General features: G+C 34.4%; 1 protein-coding gene across 1 annotated transcript in view; it reads left to right on the forward strand.

The window, feature by feature from the left end:
* Window positions 1-17,829, forward strand: part of RAB1A (RAB1A, member RAS oncogene family) — a 42,107-nt gene that overhangs the window by 7,910 nt on the left and 16,368 nt on the right. The window contains exon 2 of the mRNA XM_056813924.1: window positions 16,282-16,354. Within this exon, the coding sequence (XP_056669902.1) occupies window positions 16,282-16,354 (73 nt within the window). The remainder of the gene's footprint in view (window positions 1-16,281; window positions 16,355-17,829) is intronic.

Here is a 17,829-nt window from a genome sequence, read left to right on the forward strand (position 1 = left end):
GTTAGGAAAAATTTGGACTGAGTATTCTCTTGGTTTTGTTTTTTAAAACTAGAAGATCAGGACATGTTATAGAAGGAGGGGGGAAATGTGAATTGGCAAGATTGATGGCATAATATTCCCAGAGGATGGGATCAACAGCATTATGGAAGACAAATTGCTATTGTAATTTGGGGTTGCAATGTGAATAATAGTAGTCTTTTTATCTAGAGATTTTAAAATCCTTCCTCTGGCACTAAAAGATGTGTAAACTGTGGGCAAGTTTCTTAACCTCTATAAGCTTCATCTCTAAAATGGGTTCTTAATTCACTAAATTGTTGAGATTATATATTTAGAGTGCTTTATGGTGCCTTGAGGCTCTCAATAAATTTATCAGATGTTATTTGCATTTAAAAGAATAAAATATGGGGAAAAATACATTTGAAGTAAGAGTTCCAGTTTACAGCTGTTAGTACCAGAATCAGCATCTACATTTCTACATCTAAAGAATTTTTATTTTTACCTCAAAGTATTGAAGTTAATAGTTTAAAAATTGTAAGTGAAAAGATTGCCTTGCTATTTTGAGCTGAATAAAATTTTTATAACTTGTAGTTTATAATTTTCTACTAGTTTACTTTAAAAATTATGAACTTAGTAAGAATAATTTGTTACTAAAATGTACCACATTTGAGATTTTTTTTATATTTGTCATATAGACTCATCATGCCTATACATAGAATTTTGAAGTTTTCTACTTAGTTTCTTAAAAACAATTCAATATATTAAGTCTTTATACATGTCATTTTTAATAGTTATGTAGTATTCTATTGTATTAACATAGCATAGCTTCCTTAATTTTTCCCCTCAAAAATTGGGCATTTGGATTAATTCCTGTTTTTTTTAATTATTAAAAATGCTGGTATAAACATCTTTGTATTTATAGAGATCACCTCACTGCAAACCCTTTTTTGGGTCCTTGGGATATGTTCTCCAAAATAGGGTTGTTGGGTCAGTGTGAACAAAGTTTTATTGTTTGTAGGACAAATTGCCCGTTTTCAGGAAGATTGAACCAGTTTATAATTCTACCAACAGCATTGTTTTCTATATGTACTTGCCATAATCATTTTTAAAGAGCTTTACCTTTTGACAGATCTGGTTTTTCATCAAACCTTGAACAGTAAAAATTTCTAAATATAAAATATAATGTATTCATTAAAGTATTTATCATATGACCATATAAAATATTGGGATTTTTTTTTTACATTAAATGCCTTGGAAAACATTTCAAAAAGCAAATTTAGGTATTGCCTATTGGTTCTACTTAATTCCCTATTTTTGGAATTGTTGAAATTTTTATGCAAATATTGATATTTAACAGTCATTTCATTCACTTTAAGAAATCTCTTGCCTGCTGAAGGAAAGAAGTTGCAAAAATTGATGTTTGGTTAGCTCCAACCCCAAATTAACTGTAGTTGACTAATATTTATACATGAACCATTGTTGTCTTATATAAAGTCATCCAAGGACAGAGTTTATCCATGGTTGATTTGATTTGAAGGTGGTGAAACAATTTTCTCCAGTCAAATATGTATTTGGTAGCTATTATGCACCTAACACTGTTCTTATAAGTGAAGTATAGTGAAGAAAAGAAGTAGAAGCATTTCAGAACCTGGTTTGATGCAGTATCTAAGAGTATGTGCAGATTTCTTTTATGAACTCTCATGCTCATTTGTATACTTTCCCATTATGTTTATAGTCAATTTTAAGACAATGAATTAGGTGTGATTTAAAGCTTTAGGAATCAATTTTGTAGGACTTCTCATGTCTTCAAAATTTCTTGAAACTTTACTGTTTGCCATCTATTCAACTGTGTTTGGGGCCTCAATATGTTAGCATTTTACTCCTCTACTTTTCATATCTAGTTACTAGACTACATTCATTCTATTTCTGCACATTCTTTCTGTATTCTCTTTCCACACTCTGCTGCCAGTCTGTCAGTCAGTTAGCATTTAAATGGCTACCAGGTGCCAAGTACTGTGCTAGGCCCTGGGGATACAAAGACAAAAAAAATGAAACAGTTCATGTTCTTTAGGAGCTTACATTCTTTCAAGGGAGGTAACATGTACATCCGATAAATCTTTAATACTATCCTTTGGACTATTGCAATAGAATACTAACAGCTGTGGCTTTTTCTACTTTCCCCCCTTTCTAATTCATCTCTACTATATAGACCAAATAGTCTAATTCATAGATGAGGCTATTACACCTGCTCAGATTTTTAGAGGTTTGTAATTCTATAGGGTTAGCATCTACTGAATTGGTTTTGTGTTCATTAGGCATACAAAGGTGCTCTTTACTCTGATGTCGTCTTGCCAGTCTTATTTTACATTCCTTTCCTTGTGTTCTGTGCCTCATCTACCTGGACTACATAGTAGACATTTTACAGCTGAGGAAACTGATTTAGAGATACCAAAGTTAAGTTTTAGAGTTAAGCAGTTTGACTATAGACACATAACTAATTAGCATCAGAGGCAAGATTTGAATTTGTATCTCTCAATTCTCAAATTCAGTACTTTTTCCAAACCATATTACTTCTCAGGAGGAACCTGGGTGTTTGGGAGGATGGTTCAATTTAGGGGAAGCTATCAGTTCTTTTAAGGAACATATTGAGTCTGAAATACTGATAGTACTTGCAGATTTATTTGCCCAACATACATTTGGAAATTTGGACTGGAAGTCTGGTGAGAAATTGTACCTAGATAGATTTTTTTGGGAGTTATCTTTGTTGAGGTAATGATTAAACCCATAGGAGCTGATGAAATCACTAAGTGAAAAATTAGAGAAGAGGGCATAGAATAGATTTGGTTGGCTCCCATTCACAGGAATGGGGAATGAATGAATCTAGAGGGGAAACTGAGATGAAGTAGTGAATGGAGGGGGGCATTCAGGAGACAGTGTGACCAGCTGTATCCATATCCAAAAGTTGCAAGAGGTCAAAGGGAATTACTGAAAACCATTTAAGAAGTCACTGGAGGCAGCTATGTGGCTTATTAGTGAATTGAGAGCCAGGCTTAGAGATGGGTTCAAATCTGGATTTAGACACTTCCTAGCTATGTGACCCTGGGCAAGTCACTTAACCCCAGTTGCCTAGCCCCTTACCACTTTTCTGTCTTGGAACTAATACTTAGTATTGATTCCAAGACAGAAAGTAAAGGTTAAGTAAAAAAAAAGTCATGGATAACCTTTTAGAGAGTGGTTTCAGATGAGTGTTGGATGCCAAATTGCATAGGGTTGAGCAAGGAAATAGAAGTGGATGTAGGTGAGTCTAAAATTTTTATCAGTGAGAGGAAAGAGAGAGAAAAGATGAATGTTAGGAACTCTCTTGGTAAAATGAAGATTTTGAAGAATAGATAAAGTGTGTTTTTAGGCAGCAAGGAAGTCAGTAGATTGAGAAGATTATAGATGAAAGAAGGATGATGAAAAAGACAAGCCTCTTGGAAAAGAGTAAGATCAAAGGTTTAAGTGTGGAAGGATTATAATATAACCATAATAGAGAGAAGAGCCACCTCTTCAGACTGGATCAAAGGAAAAGAAGCGATATAAAAGATGCTAAAGAGTTTGAAGTATTTAGTAATGGAAATGAGAGCCTATTTTCTCAGTAAAGTAGAAGAGGCTTGGTATCAGATACAGTTGATGAGGTTTTGCTTTGCTGCTTTTTTCCTCTTTCTAGAATGTTTGCTAAAAGGAGTAACTCCTGGGTAGAAGGGAGAGAAATGTGTTTCTGCCTTAGAACCAATACATAGTATTGATTCCAAGATGTGAGCTAAGAGTTTTTTTTTTTAAAGGCATTAAAAAAAAAAGTAGAAATGACCCACCAAGATAGGGTTGGGGTAATTAAAAAAGAATATGTTTGAAACAGTCATTGTGGGGAGTATCTCGCATACAAAGTTGGCATAAAAGCATTCTTAAGTAACTTTGAAGGGCCCAGTTCAAATAAAGTAATATGAACTTGTAGATTCAGTCAACATAGTTATGTGAATTCTTTGAGAAGGTTGAGAATAGGATATTAGAGAATGGAAGATTGTGGGACCCACCCAGTGGGTTGATTAGTAGGTCTTGAATAGTGAAAAGATGAGGTGGGGAGGAAAAAGGAATATTATACATTTATATAGTACCTACTGTATGCCAGGCAGGCATTTTTTACAAATATTGACTCAATTGTTTCTCTCCACAATGTGAGAACGTAGATGCTCTTACTACATTTTCAGTTGAAGAAACAAATAGAAGTTGAGGCAGGTTCACACAGCTGATAAGTGTTTAGGCTAAATTTAACTTCAGACCTTCCTTACTCCAGGCTATGGTACAATATGCACTGTGCTACCAGAGGCATTGGTGACAAGAGAATCATGGGGGTGAGAACTATGCATTGTTGAAATGGATGACTATATGGTCAAGACTGAGAGGGAAAAAACAAAGCCAGAGGAATGGTAATAAGGTGAGAAAACACTGAAGAATGGGGAGGAATTTAGGGCATCATGAAGAGGAGAGAGGAGAAAGGTAGGTTAGGTGGGAATTAGAATGGGAAATTTTCAGAGTTCATGAGGGACAGAAAAAAGACCAGTTTTGGCTGGGAAAATAGTTTTAGCCGATATCATGATGATCTTTAAAAGGAGATTTTATATTTTATCCTAGAAGCAATGGGAAGTCACTAGAAATTGAGTAGAATAGTGACATAGTCTTGTGTTTAAAGAAAATTACTTTGAAAGTGCTGTGGAGGGGGTGAGATTTGAATCAAATAGACCAATTAAAATATCTTTAACTTGGGTGAGAGGTGAAAAGGGTCTGTATCTTTTTCAGCTGAGAAAAAGTTGTTTGTAAGAAACGTTTTGGAGGGAGAAATAATATTTGGCATATCAGATATATGGAGTAAGGTAGAATGTGAAGAGTCAAGGGAAATGTAAAGGTTATAAACATGTGAGGTTAGAAAAGATGATAGTGACTTTAACAGAAATAGGAAAGTTTGGAAGAAAAAGTGGATTCTGGAGGAAAGATGTGTTCTGTTTTAGGCATGTTGCATTTGAGATGTCTCTGGGAAAATCCATTTTGAAATACGCAGTTAACAAATGTGGAATTTAATTTGAAGAGAGAGACTAGGTTTGGATATGTAGATGCAAATATCATTGTCTTGGAGATGATTAATCAACAACAAGCATCTATTAATGAATTAGTATGTACTAATAGGCATATATGGAGTTCTGGGTGAGACCTGGGGTAGAGGATACTTCCAATGTGTGAATTCCAGAGTTACAATGAGCTTCCAGGATGAAGAAGTTTCTGGGCCATCGTAGAGCAAATCTAGAAAGGTGTAAAGAAGACAATCTTTGGGAGCTGATGATAGAGAAAGAGACTAGGGGACCTGGGATGGAATCCTGGAAAACAGCCACAGTTAGGGATGTAATCTGGATGAAGACTCAGCAAAGAAAACTAAGGCGAAGAATGCAGTAAAAGCCTAGAGGAGATAATATTCAGGAGGGGAGGGTGGTAATGGTGTTTCTCTGGTCTTTAGGTCACAGAAGGTATCATCAAACAGCCATTAATAGTCCCAAGTGGGTCCTATACTAGATTAAAATATAACTGGAAAATATTTAACAAAATCAATAAAATAAATTGTAGCTAATATTACATTTTTAAACTTTTGGTATATGACCTGCAGAGTTTTTTATGTACGGATTAGTGTGCCCCATTATTATATGTTTAACTAATACTTGTTGATTGACATTGTTATAAAACATTTCTCTCCAGATACAGGAACATATATTCTCTTTTCTTTAAATTTTGATTTCTGATTGTTAGTTTTATTAGTAAGGAATACATACTTGTAATTTCTTTTATTAACCTAAAGCTAACAATTGCTTTAAAAAAGATCTTTTGTTTTATATTAAATGTTTAGAGATCTTTCATTTGGACTTCTTTTTTATTAAAAGATGGCGTTTGCAGGCCTAGAGGTAGAAGGTCCTAGATTCAAATTTGGCCTCAGACACTTCCTAGCCGTGTGACCCTGGGCAAGTCACTTAACCCCCATTGCCTATCCCTTACCACTCCTCTATCTTGGAGCCAATACACAGTATCGACTCCAAGACAGAAGGTAAGGGTTTAAAAAAAAAGATGGCATTTATCTTTGAGATTTCCTTCCTTTTATCCCTTCCATAGATTGTGACACATCTTCTAGGTCTTCGTTCATTTCTCCATGTTTTCTAGTTTCTGTAGTTCTGTACTTTCTCCAACAAATCTTGTATATGGGAAATTAAAAAAAAAATACGAAGATTCAGATGACCTGAAGAAGAGTGAAATAAGCAGAATTATAAGAATAACACACACAGTGACAGCAATGTAAATGAGAAGAACATTAGAACAGAGCTGAACACTGAGTAATTAAAACAACCAATCTTAGCCAGAGAAGAAATGAAGAAGCCCTTCTCTTGTAGAAAGTTGAGGGTTTTGTAGAATATTGTGTTCATGCACTATCAAGATTTGGTCATTTTAAGTTGGTTTTGCTTTCCTTTTTTTGTTGCTACAAGGACAAGGGAGGACGTGGTTGTGGGAAAGAGAAGGGAATGTCTGGAAATTACAGTGATAGAAAAACAAAAGGTATCAATAAAATATACATGTATTAAAAAGAATGCCTTCATTTGACCTTGACATTCATTTGCATGTAATGCCATATACCTCTGCTTCATTTCACTGCCAGTCTCCTAGAAAGAATTATCCACATTCCTTGTTCCTACTTTACCAACAGTGACTCAGTTAATGCTTTGAAATCTAATTTAAATTCCACCTCTGAAGTGAAGCTGCCCTCTTTTAAGACTACCAATGATTTTCTTGTCTAATGGCCTTTATCAGTCTAAATTTGTTTGATTTCTGCTCCTTTTGATACTAGTGACCTTCCTCTATTATTTACTCTCTTATCTCTTGCTTCCATACTGGGGCTTTTTGCTGGTTGTTGTTCTTGTCTTTCCACTCCGTTGGGTTTTTCTTCCTGTCCATTAGTATCAGCTATCACTGGACCCTCTTTTATAATTTCAGCTCCTATGAGTTCAAATATTAGCTATACATATATGATTCCTGAATCTTATCTCTTTGACCTTAATTACTCTTGACCTTTAGTCATACATTTTCAACTGTCTGTAAACTGTATATCCAGGAGAGTTACGCTCAATCTCAAACTTAGTATGACCCAAACAGAACTCATAGAAGTCTAGATTCAGGGAATGAAGGAATATCAGTTCATCTAATCCTTTACACATAAGGAAATTGAGGTCCTAGTAGGAGGAGATAAGTACAAGATCATGGTGGTGGTACCTCTCAAGAGTTGATATTTGAACCCAGGTCCAGAATTCTAGAGCCATTATTTTCTATTATAGGATCTTCATAATATCTCCCCTCTCTGACACGCACACATAGCAGTTCCTCCAAATTTCCTTATTTTCATTGAGGGCACTACTAACTTTCTAGTTATACAGGTTTGTAACTGTAGTACACTCTTTATCTGTTCAGTCTCTAATTTTTTTAATTTATGTGCAATATTTCTATGTTCTACTGGGAAAGAAGTAACAAAGAGATAAGCAAATACATAGTAATTTGAGGAGCTGGAGAGCTTTAATAATTGTGAAATCAGAGAAAGCTTTTAGTTGATGACCCCTATAGTCTGGAGGTGATATAATGGAAAGCTAAATTTGGGAAACTGCAAATAATCTCTCACTTTTACTTCCATTGTTCAGCTTATACTAAATCACTCTAATTTAGGTACTCATTGTCTTTCCCCTGAGTTATTATAAAATAGCTTCCTAATTGTTTGTTATCCCTATTTTCTACTTCATTTCTCCATTCCATTTTCCTTGGCACTCCCAAAGTCTTCCTAAGGTTTAAAACCATGTCAGTCTTTTGCTTTAAAATCTTTTAGTGCCTCTAATACCCCCAATTGCTTGTAGGACAGAATGGGAATTCCTTAGCCTTGAATTTAAGACCCTCTGCAGTTGGACTCTTAACTCAGTTTCCAGCCTTATTTCACATTGATTCTTTTCAGGAGCTCTACATTCTAGTTTAACTGGACTATTAATTATTACACTTCATGTCATCTGCCTCCTTTCATTTCCCCAAAGATGCCCCCATACCTGAAATATGTTTATGTTTGTTTTCACTGTATCCTCTCACAATCCATAGTCTTCTTTGTAGGTTCAGTTTAAGCAGCTCTACAATTATGTGTTCATTTGTTTATGTCTATCTTCCTACCACCATCAAAGATTATCTTTCTTGGCAGGAATTCTTCCGTTTTTATCTGTATATCTATCCACAGGACCTTGTGTTCAAAGCACTTCATGTTTATTGAGCATAATTAATTGTATATTGTTAAACAAAGACCTTTAAAAGGCAAATGCCATCCTAGAGCTGGAAGGGTCGTCATGCCAACCCTCTCATTTTATAAATGAGAAGATTGAGATGCAGGAAGATTGGGGGATTTGTCAAAGGTTGCCCACAGTTTTTTTTGTTGTTCAGTCATTTTCAGTTGTGTCCAATTCTTTATGATCCCATTCCAGATTTTCTTGGCAAAGATACTGGAGTTGTTTGCCATCTCCTTCTCCAGCTCATTTTATAGATGAGGAAACTGAGGCAAACTGGGTTAAGTGATAAGCTAGTAAGTGACTGAGGCCACATTTGAACTCACAGGTTTTCTTGACGCTGGGCTAGGCATTATCTATCCATAGGTATCTAGTGTCAAAGGTGAGATTTAACCCAAGAGCTCTTGGTTCTTTCCATTCTTCAATATTGCCTCATTCTTATAAGCTCATATTAATTATACTATATATTGATGAGGTTGTTAACATAACAAATAGAGCCCTACTGCCTTTTACAAATATTCTCTCATTTGATTCTCACAACCCTAGGAAAAGTAAATGCTAATATTATCTCTATTTTACAGTTGAAGAAACTAAGGCAAACAGGTTGGTAACTTGCTCAAGGTCACTTAGCTAATAATGTATCTGAAGTGAGATTTGATTCAGGTCTTCTGAGTCTAGTCTCAGCACTCTATCTGCTGTATCACTTAGCGCTGTGGGTACTTAGCTATTGTTAAATGTGTAAGAAAAAAATTAGGAGGAACAGGGACTCACTTCTAGACATTATAGGTTTAGATAAATAGCTTTTAGTTTCTAGATTCAGCTTTTGATAGTGGGCTGCAAGCAGTATTTGGGGGGAGAACATGAGATCAGGGAAATCTGCTACCTCCCCTCATCCTACCCATCTTTGGCAACTATTACCATAGTACCCTGGAAATTATTGGTTCTAAATTTATGAACCATTCATCTAAAAGAAAGGAATCTAAGGTAACTAGGATTCTGGGGAAAGTAAGTAATGCCATCTGAATATCAAAGAAATATACATATCTTTTGACATTTGTGGGGACATTTGAAAAAAGTCATTTCCTAAAATGTATGCTTGCTTTGGTAGAGAAAATTTTGTGCCTTTTACTTAGCACTTATTCTCTTTGCCAGACTAGGTATTTATTTGTTTTGACCATGCATGAGGAAATACTACTGACTGTTAGCAACTGAAGATCTTTATTTTGGTTGAAAATGCTAAGCAATATAATTTGATGAGTGAAGAAGCAAAATTACAGTCATATAGGGCTTGAAGTTAAGTTCTAAATTCTGATTTAATCTTTCTCATTTTCCTTCCTTGGATCTTATTTTGCACTTTGTTACCTCTCCTGCATTATAAGTATTTGTATATATGTAATATAAGACAAATAACATTCTACACATATTAGAGGCATATTAAATATATATTTAAATAAAAAATAACTTGGAATAGCTGATTTGCCTTTCTTTACACATAAAAATAAATCTAAACTTTGCTCTAGAATTTTGTCTGAAGTAACCTTGGTTTTAGACTTTTAAGTATAGCATTAGAAACTTTATGATCTGTGATTTTATAATCTTCATGCCTCTGGAGACATTCTTCATGAATTATCACTGGAAAAATTCACTACCTATTTGGCAAGCATTCTGGTGGTAAATCTCTTCAAAGGTAGCTAGACTGGTACATAAAGCACAGATATAGTCCATTGCCAGAAGCTACAGCTTGGTGGAGGACTTCTTGCATACTGTATAGCTTTCAAGAATTCAAGATCACCTGATAACAAAAAGGCTGACCTTAAGACTTAAGGAAGACCTGGTTTCAAATTCTGCCTCTGACACATACTATTTTGAGAATCATGATAAATTATTTGGTCCCTCAGACTGTGAGACATTTGAAACTTCTTAATTTTCAAACAAGTTGCCAAGCTGTGTATTTGGAGGGTGCCCCTCCGCTGATGAATTCACAAGTCTTAATCAAACGCGTTATGAAAGATTGCTATTGTGTGAAGTAAATTAATTTAAAATTCCCTAAATCTGTTCATTTAAATATTCTAGACAAAGCAAGCAAAATTAACTTTTGTACATTTTTTTCTGCATGCTGCTTTCCTTTTTCTAAATCTTGTGGTAGAACTGACACTAAAATAGTTCCTGATGGACAGTGTTGTAGTAAAAAAAACACATTCATCTAATGAATCCATTGCGTTTACAAGGAACTTGTATATAAGTTTCCAGAAAAGGCTATTGGAAGTCAGATGTTAATGTAAGGTCAGCTTTCTGTTGTTGCCTTGCCACAGGATATTTTACAAGGACTGTGTAATACTAATATAACCTTTATTAACATAACCTGATCAAAAGACAGGTTTTACCTGTACTTAGATATATAGGGATTTAGCTGATTGGAAAGATTATGCAGCCTTTAACTGACTTTTTATTGTTAATTAGAAAATCTTGGCTTAGAAATGAGTTTTATGAATAGTATATTTATTTGGCCTTTTTTTAAATTGGCATGTTATATGAAAAATAAATCAATTTGTTGCATTTCTATTTATGAATCAAGCAAATGAAAATGAATTCTTATTTTTTAAAAATTATTAGGAAAAAGAATTCCTGGATTAGAGGTTTTCTTTTATAGTTACACACATAAAGTATTACAATTTTCCACTATGCTGATGCTTTAAAAAAATTTTTTTTAGTCAATTTAGAACATTATTCTTTGGTTACAAGAAAAGTTGATGCTTTTGAGGTACATGTCATTTTTAGATTAATTTTATTGATAACTTTTGCTTTTATATTAACTTCATTTCTGAATTTTTTTTCTCCTTTGCATATAAGCTTTCTCTTTTCCCCTTTAACAAATAGGTGGGGTGGGGAAGGGAGCAGATTAGCAAAAACCAATTAACTTATTTCAGAGTCTGACAGTAATATAAAGTGTTCCAAGGTGTGCACCCATTTCCCCTTCCTCCCCTTGCAAAGAAAGGATGGAGGTGAATTTTTTTCATTTCTTTTTTCTGAACAAACAGAATTGTGTTAGGTATTTTTTTGCATTGAATATCATAGTCATTGTGTATATTATTTTTCTGGTTCTTGGTTTCTCTAAATCAGTATATATAATTCTTCCTTTGCTTCTCCATTGTTTCTTAAGGTGCTGTAATAATTGATATTACAATCACACATGAATTTTTAAGCCATTGCCCAAGCCCATGGGTATCTTTTGTAATATATTTTATTCAGAATTAAATAATTCTCATAAAGGATAGTAAATTGATGTCAATGTATGGAATTGAAGTTTGTAGGGCAAGTTCAGTTTTTTCATTTTCTTTGTTATTGTTGTCCTGTTAACAAGACTACTAATGAGTTTAGAAGAGAACAAAATACTATTGAAACCTATTATAGTGCTTAGCTTATCTTTGCATATTCTTTGATCTCACTCTTATACATCTCTGGAATGATTAAGCTTACAGAATTAAATTATCTTTGGAAAAACTGAAACTTAGATATGTAGAATTATGTTTGGCAACTACAGAGAATTTAGTAATTAAAGATATTTTCTTGGCTCTAAATTGATTGAGACAGTTGGAATGCTGATGTTCAAATTGTAGACTCATGAGAGGGTTTTTTTCCTATCTTAATTATTTGCAAGCAAAATGTGGTCATAAGATTTAAAGCTGGAGAGACCTTAGAAATGATTTGGTGTGTACCCTATCCATTTAAAAAGGAAGAAACAGATTCAGTGTGTAGTGTTAAGTAACTTGTCCAGCATTTCAGAGGTTGTAAGAAATCAGAACCCCAATTGGAAACTGTATAATTGAAAACCTGTTACCCTAAAAAGCTACATTTCCCAGGAGCCCACTGACTAACTGTCGTTGCATACTTCCTGTAGACAGGATATTAGGCAGTGGGGTGGAGGGTCCTGGCCTCTGGCTTCCTTTCATGAGCATGGTGGTGGTAAGCATGAAGGTTTTGAACAGGCTGATTAGCCATGAGCATGTGGTTTTTATTTTTCTACCTTTTTTATTCCTTTACTTCTAATGATCATTAATAAATCTCTTAAAATATAATATTTTTACTATTGGAGATTAATTTTAATATAATTTTATTATTGCACATTTAATTTTATTTTTTACAGAAACTTCATATTCCTTGACTCCAAATCTAGTGTTCTTTTTCTCATTCTACAAGTTAATTTTTAAGGTAATAAAATTATATAGATGAGCTTTACAGCTCAAATGGCATTTTTCTACATATAGAATCAAGTGATAGAATATAAAGAATCCATTTTCATTAATAGTTTGAAGTCTCTTTGCCTATTATTCCATCTTCATATTTTTCATATTTCATATTTTGTTCTGCAATAATTCTGTTAACTTACTAACATAATTTGACAAAACAAAGCCAAAATCTCATAATGTAATATTTTAAATTCACTGTTTTAAAAAATGTAGACATGTTAAAATAGCTCTTTGAGGATGGTAGTGGGGTAATAAATATGGAGCCCAAACCTAAAACAGTAAAAAGCAAATATGGGGAAAGCAAGAGATTAAACTGGATAGAAGATATTAAATATCACTAGCTTTTCTGTATTTAGAATCTTTCTTTGGACTTTTACCACCTCAGTATCCAATATATCATGTGTAGTAGCAGTGGTATGGCCAGGCAAAATTGCTAGACCTGACTGTTTGACCCCAATGCATATTTTCTCATTTCTTTAAAATATTTATGATAAGGTACTATCTACTTATTAAGAATATACTTGATGAGACTATATGAAAAGACTACATGTTTTTTCAGACTTTTGGGGAGAAAAGTATTCATAGAATTGATTGACAGTCATATTGTCTTTCTTACTGACAGATCCTGCTGTCTCTGGTTTCTTTAAAAAAATATTTGTCCAGGCAGGTCAAATTTTAGCTTTAAAAATTCTTTAAAAAACAAAGCAAGAGTAAAAACACCTAGGAAAAGTAACTGCTTGAACTACAGGGGTTGAGGGGACATGTCTGAGGAGAAACTCTAAATGAACACTCTAATGCAAATACCAACAACATGGAAATGGGTTCGAATCAAGAACACATGTGATTCCCAGTGGAATTGTGCGTCGGCTATGGGATAAGTGGTGGGAGGGGGGAGGAAAAGAAAATGATCTTTGTCTCCAATGAATAACATTCGGAAATGACCAAATAAAATAATGTTTAAAAAAAAATCTAAAGATAATATTGGAAACCTGAAGAGTAAATAAAAATGGTAGGATGGAGACTCAAAAACAAAACAAAACAAAACTCTTGCCTTCTGTTTTGGGATCAATACTAAATATCAGTTCCAAGGCATAAGAATTGTCTAGAAGAAATTCTACATAATTAGGGTTAAGCAATTTTTCCAGGGCCACGCAGCTAGGAAGCATCTGAGGTCAGATTTGAACCCAGGATCTCCTTACACTGACCCTGTAACAACTGCCCCTAACAATTCTTTTCTTGAAGTGTGTTTCTCATACTTATATAAAGGTCATAAAATCCATGAATAGGTCAATAAGCTTTAAGTACTTGCTTTGTGTTAAGCACTGTGCAAAACCCTTAGAATACCACCACACTCTGAGGATCTTGCATTTTTATGAGTAAGACAGCAACCATAAAAGTGGAAAGAGATGAAAAGAAAAGAAACATTTGGGTTATGATAAAGAAAGTCTGCCATTAGGAATGAAGACATAGCTGCTCTGGATAATTTCCTTAAAATGGAAGCTCTAGTAAGAACTGGTCAGGCTGGTAGGACACTGCTTGTTAAATGATTTGTTAGCTGGCAACATCAAGGATAGATGTAATTAGGAAGAGGTGGTAGAAGGTAATGTAATAATAGTGGATCTAAGAGTAGGACAACTTTAGTATTGTACTGGTATCCGTGGAGTATTAAAAGAAGAAAGGCTTCTGATGAATTTATGAACAAGAATCCCAGACAAGAAGGCATATGTAGGCGGTGATGTGTACTATTGGAGAGAGTACCTATTGGGGGATCAGTTAAACTCAAAGTAATTGTAAGGTTAAAATTAAGTCATAACTGACATTGAATCAGCATTTATAACTGTTTAAAAAATAACAAATAAGTGGTATGACTTATTTGTACATAATGATGACATTTATATAATGCTTTGAAGTATAATGGCTTAGCTGAAACACTTGCAATCTCCTTAAAAACTAATCAAAGGTGAAAGGTTTGAACTTGAATGACCAATTTTTGGTAAAATAAAAATATTTTGAAGAATTAGGACTTGTTTTCATACAACTGTGAATCCAAATTATTGGTACCTTTTTTATCTTGAATACTTATAAAATGTGTTTAGAATTGGAAAGCGTAGCTGGGATTAATTGGAAAACAAGCTTAGTCCATTTGTGGAATCCATTTTGTGGAAACTTAAAAAGTTTGGTTTGTTAAGATTTCCTTTTAAATTCCAGAGAAAGAATTGTTGAGTTGGATGGATGTGGATCAAACCAATACTATCTTTTACATCAGTGTATTTACAGTTTCACTTTTGGGTTTGGTTTTATATGAGTGCCCTCTTACAACAATGATCAATATGAAAGTGTGTTTTGCATGATAATACACGTATAAATGGCCCAGACAAATCCTTATTGCCTCTGAATGGGAGGAGAAAAAGGAAGAAGGGAGACAGTTTGGATCTTATAACTTTGGAAAACATGTTGAAAATTATTATTACATGTAATTGGGAAAATAAAATATCTTTGAATTAAAAAAAAGAATTGCTTTTAATTGTAGGACACGATTGACCTTGAGCAGCTCTGTTGCTCTCATGTTCAGTGTATCTCATTCCTAAGACCTTGGCAGTTATTCTGAGATAGAGGCATTGTTTGAGCTAGTCTAAGCATTAATGAGAGTGGGTGTAGACAAAACTGACTTTGCTATGTTCTTAGCATCATTTTTCAGGCCTAAAATATTGGCCAAGATTTGTATATGCTTAAGCAGCTTTTGACCTCACCAGAATTCTAGGCTTGAATGTTTATGGTATAGTCCAGTGGTGATGAACCTTTTAGAGACTGAGTGCTGTGTGCCTTACCCCAGACAGAGGAGGGAGGAAGTGTTCTCATTGGGTTTCTGGGCAGGGGGCTTGCTAAAATGAGGAATATCCTCAACACAGTTGGAGAAAGGGGGAGGGGAGTGACCTGAGTGCCCCCCCTCCAGTTCTGCTGCTTGGCCTGTGATTTGTCTACCTTATCCCCTGTGACCCATTGGGGGCTGCTGGGCAGAGGGGTGAGGAGGCACAATAGAGAAGAGGAAGGGAGCAACTCTGCCCAAGACCCTTTGCCAGAGTAAGGAACTCTGACTGGTGATGGGGCATGTGCCTGCAAAGAGGGCTTTGTGTGTGCCCTCTTTGGCACACATGCCATAGGATCACCATCATAGATGTAGGCTTTCAGAAAATAAACATTTGCTTCTTCAGTAGGAGTAAAGCACATATAAGAAACAAGTCTTTAGAAAACTCACTTTCTATGATTATTGTGAAGTTTCTTCAAGAGAGAGTAACAAATTTCATTTATTGGCAAGAATTGATAAGGCAAAAGTTCTCTGATTGAGTAATATATATTAACATACTATATGAACATAATATAATCAGTGGCAGTGACTCGTTTACCACAAATACAGTTTGCTTAGGTTTCCTTTAAATTTTTTTCTAGAAATAGGTAACTAGAATTCCAGAATCAAGAATATGGTTGCTTATTACAGATGCAGATTTCTGTATTAAAAGAACTCCCTCTGTTTTGTGTAATGTTTATTGCTGTAATAAAGCATTTTGAGAGCTCTGGTCTTCTAACACTTGAAAATTTTGTTCTTGCCTAGCCTTTTTTTAACTTACAAAATATGTTTAATATTTTTTCCTTCTCTTTTGCAGTGATTATTTATTCAAGTTACTGCTGATTGGAGATTCCGGTGTTGGAAAATCTTGCCTTCTTCTTAGGTTTGCAGTAAGTAAAGTCTGAAACAAGATTGCTTTTTAATGAATATTTAACATGTTTTTCTTGACAATGTCTACATAGATAACTGCTTACGTTATTTTCATTTGAAACAAATTCTTTTGTGAAATTTGCCTCTAAAGGTTGTTCTTCATTGAGGTACTATTTATTGCCAGATACAGATGTAGATTTTTTACATAGGCTTTTTATTGATAGTTGTTTTTTTCATTGCCTGGATTTCCCTCACATTTTTTTTTAAACTCTTACCTTCTCTCCTAAGACAGAAGAGTGGTAAGGGTTAGGCTCTTGGGGTGGAATGACTTGCCCAGGATCATACAGTTAAGTAGTATCTGAGGTCATTTTTGACCTCAGGTCCTTCTGACTCCTGACTTGGTACTCTATCCATTGTGCTACCTGACCATTCCTTCTCACAGAAAGCCATTCTGCAAAACAAATTCTTTAGGGTGAAAAAAGCAGGAAGAAACCAAAAAAAAATGAGTGAAATTGATCAGCATGTTAACAAAATATATGGTATATGTAAGTGTTCTATACCTATGATCCTGTTATCTTTTCAAGGGAGCAAGGAGGAATGGAAATTTCTTCTCCTACCTCTTCTTTGGGGTCAAGCTTATACTTTATAATTTTGTGTAGGATGTATTATTGAGACTGTTTTGTAGTTGCTCTTTCTGTTTTCCATTGTTGTAGTCATTATGGATATTGTTTTCCTAGTTCTGTTGATTTTACTCTGTATCGGTTCATTTCTTTTCATGCTTCTCTGTTTATTATGGTTATTGCTGCAAACATACTAATATTCTATTATATTCATGTACCGTAATTTAGTCACATTCTCCAATTGAATGGACTTCATTTTCATTTCTTTGCTACCACAAAAAGGGAGGAGAGAGAATAAGCATGTATATAGTACCTTCTGTGTGCTAGGCATTGTGCCAAGTGCTTTTTCCAAAATATTGTCTCATTTGTAATGAGCACACAAAGTGCTGCTGTAAATATGTTGGTGTATTTGGAAATAGAAGTGTTATTTTTTTTTTTAAGAAATTAAATCGAGATTTTAAATTTCACTTCAATATGTGTTGTACATCTGTGATGTCTGATCTGCTTGATGGAGAATTGACTCATTCCATTAGTAATAAATGATAGGAAAATCATTTGAAAACAACTCATTACTTCGTCATCCTCTTACCGAGAGACTACTACCATAACTCATTACTATTAGAGTTAAAGCAGGAACTGGTACCAGCTTAGCTTCACTGTGTTCTAACTGCTGAACCAGACAGGCAGATAATGGCTTGCTCTGAATAGATATCATAGAGAACATTTCTTGTACTGTTTTGTCTATCATTATCCAATTTTATTTTTTCCTTGGGCCACTTTACCCAGTAAATTAAAGGATAACTCAAAGCCTGACACTCAAATCTGCTGTCTTAATGTGGGCTCTCTTACTGATCTTTGACAAATAATTTAACCTT

This window comes from Monodelphis domestica, chromosome 1 (genome assembly GCF_027887165.1).
Source record: "Monodelphis domestica isolate mMonDom1 chromosome 1, mMonDom1.pri, whole genome shotgun sequence".
Lineage (NCBI taxonomy): Eukaryota > Metazoa > Chordata > Mammalia > Didelphimorphia > Didelphidae > Monodelphis > Monodelphis domestica.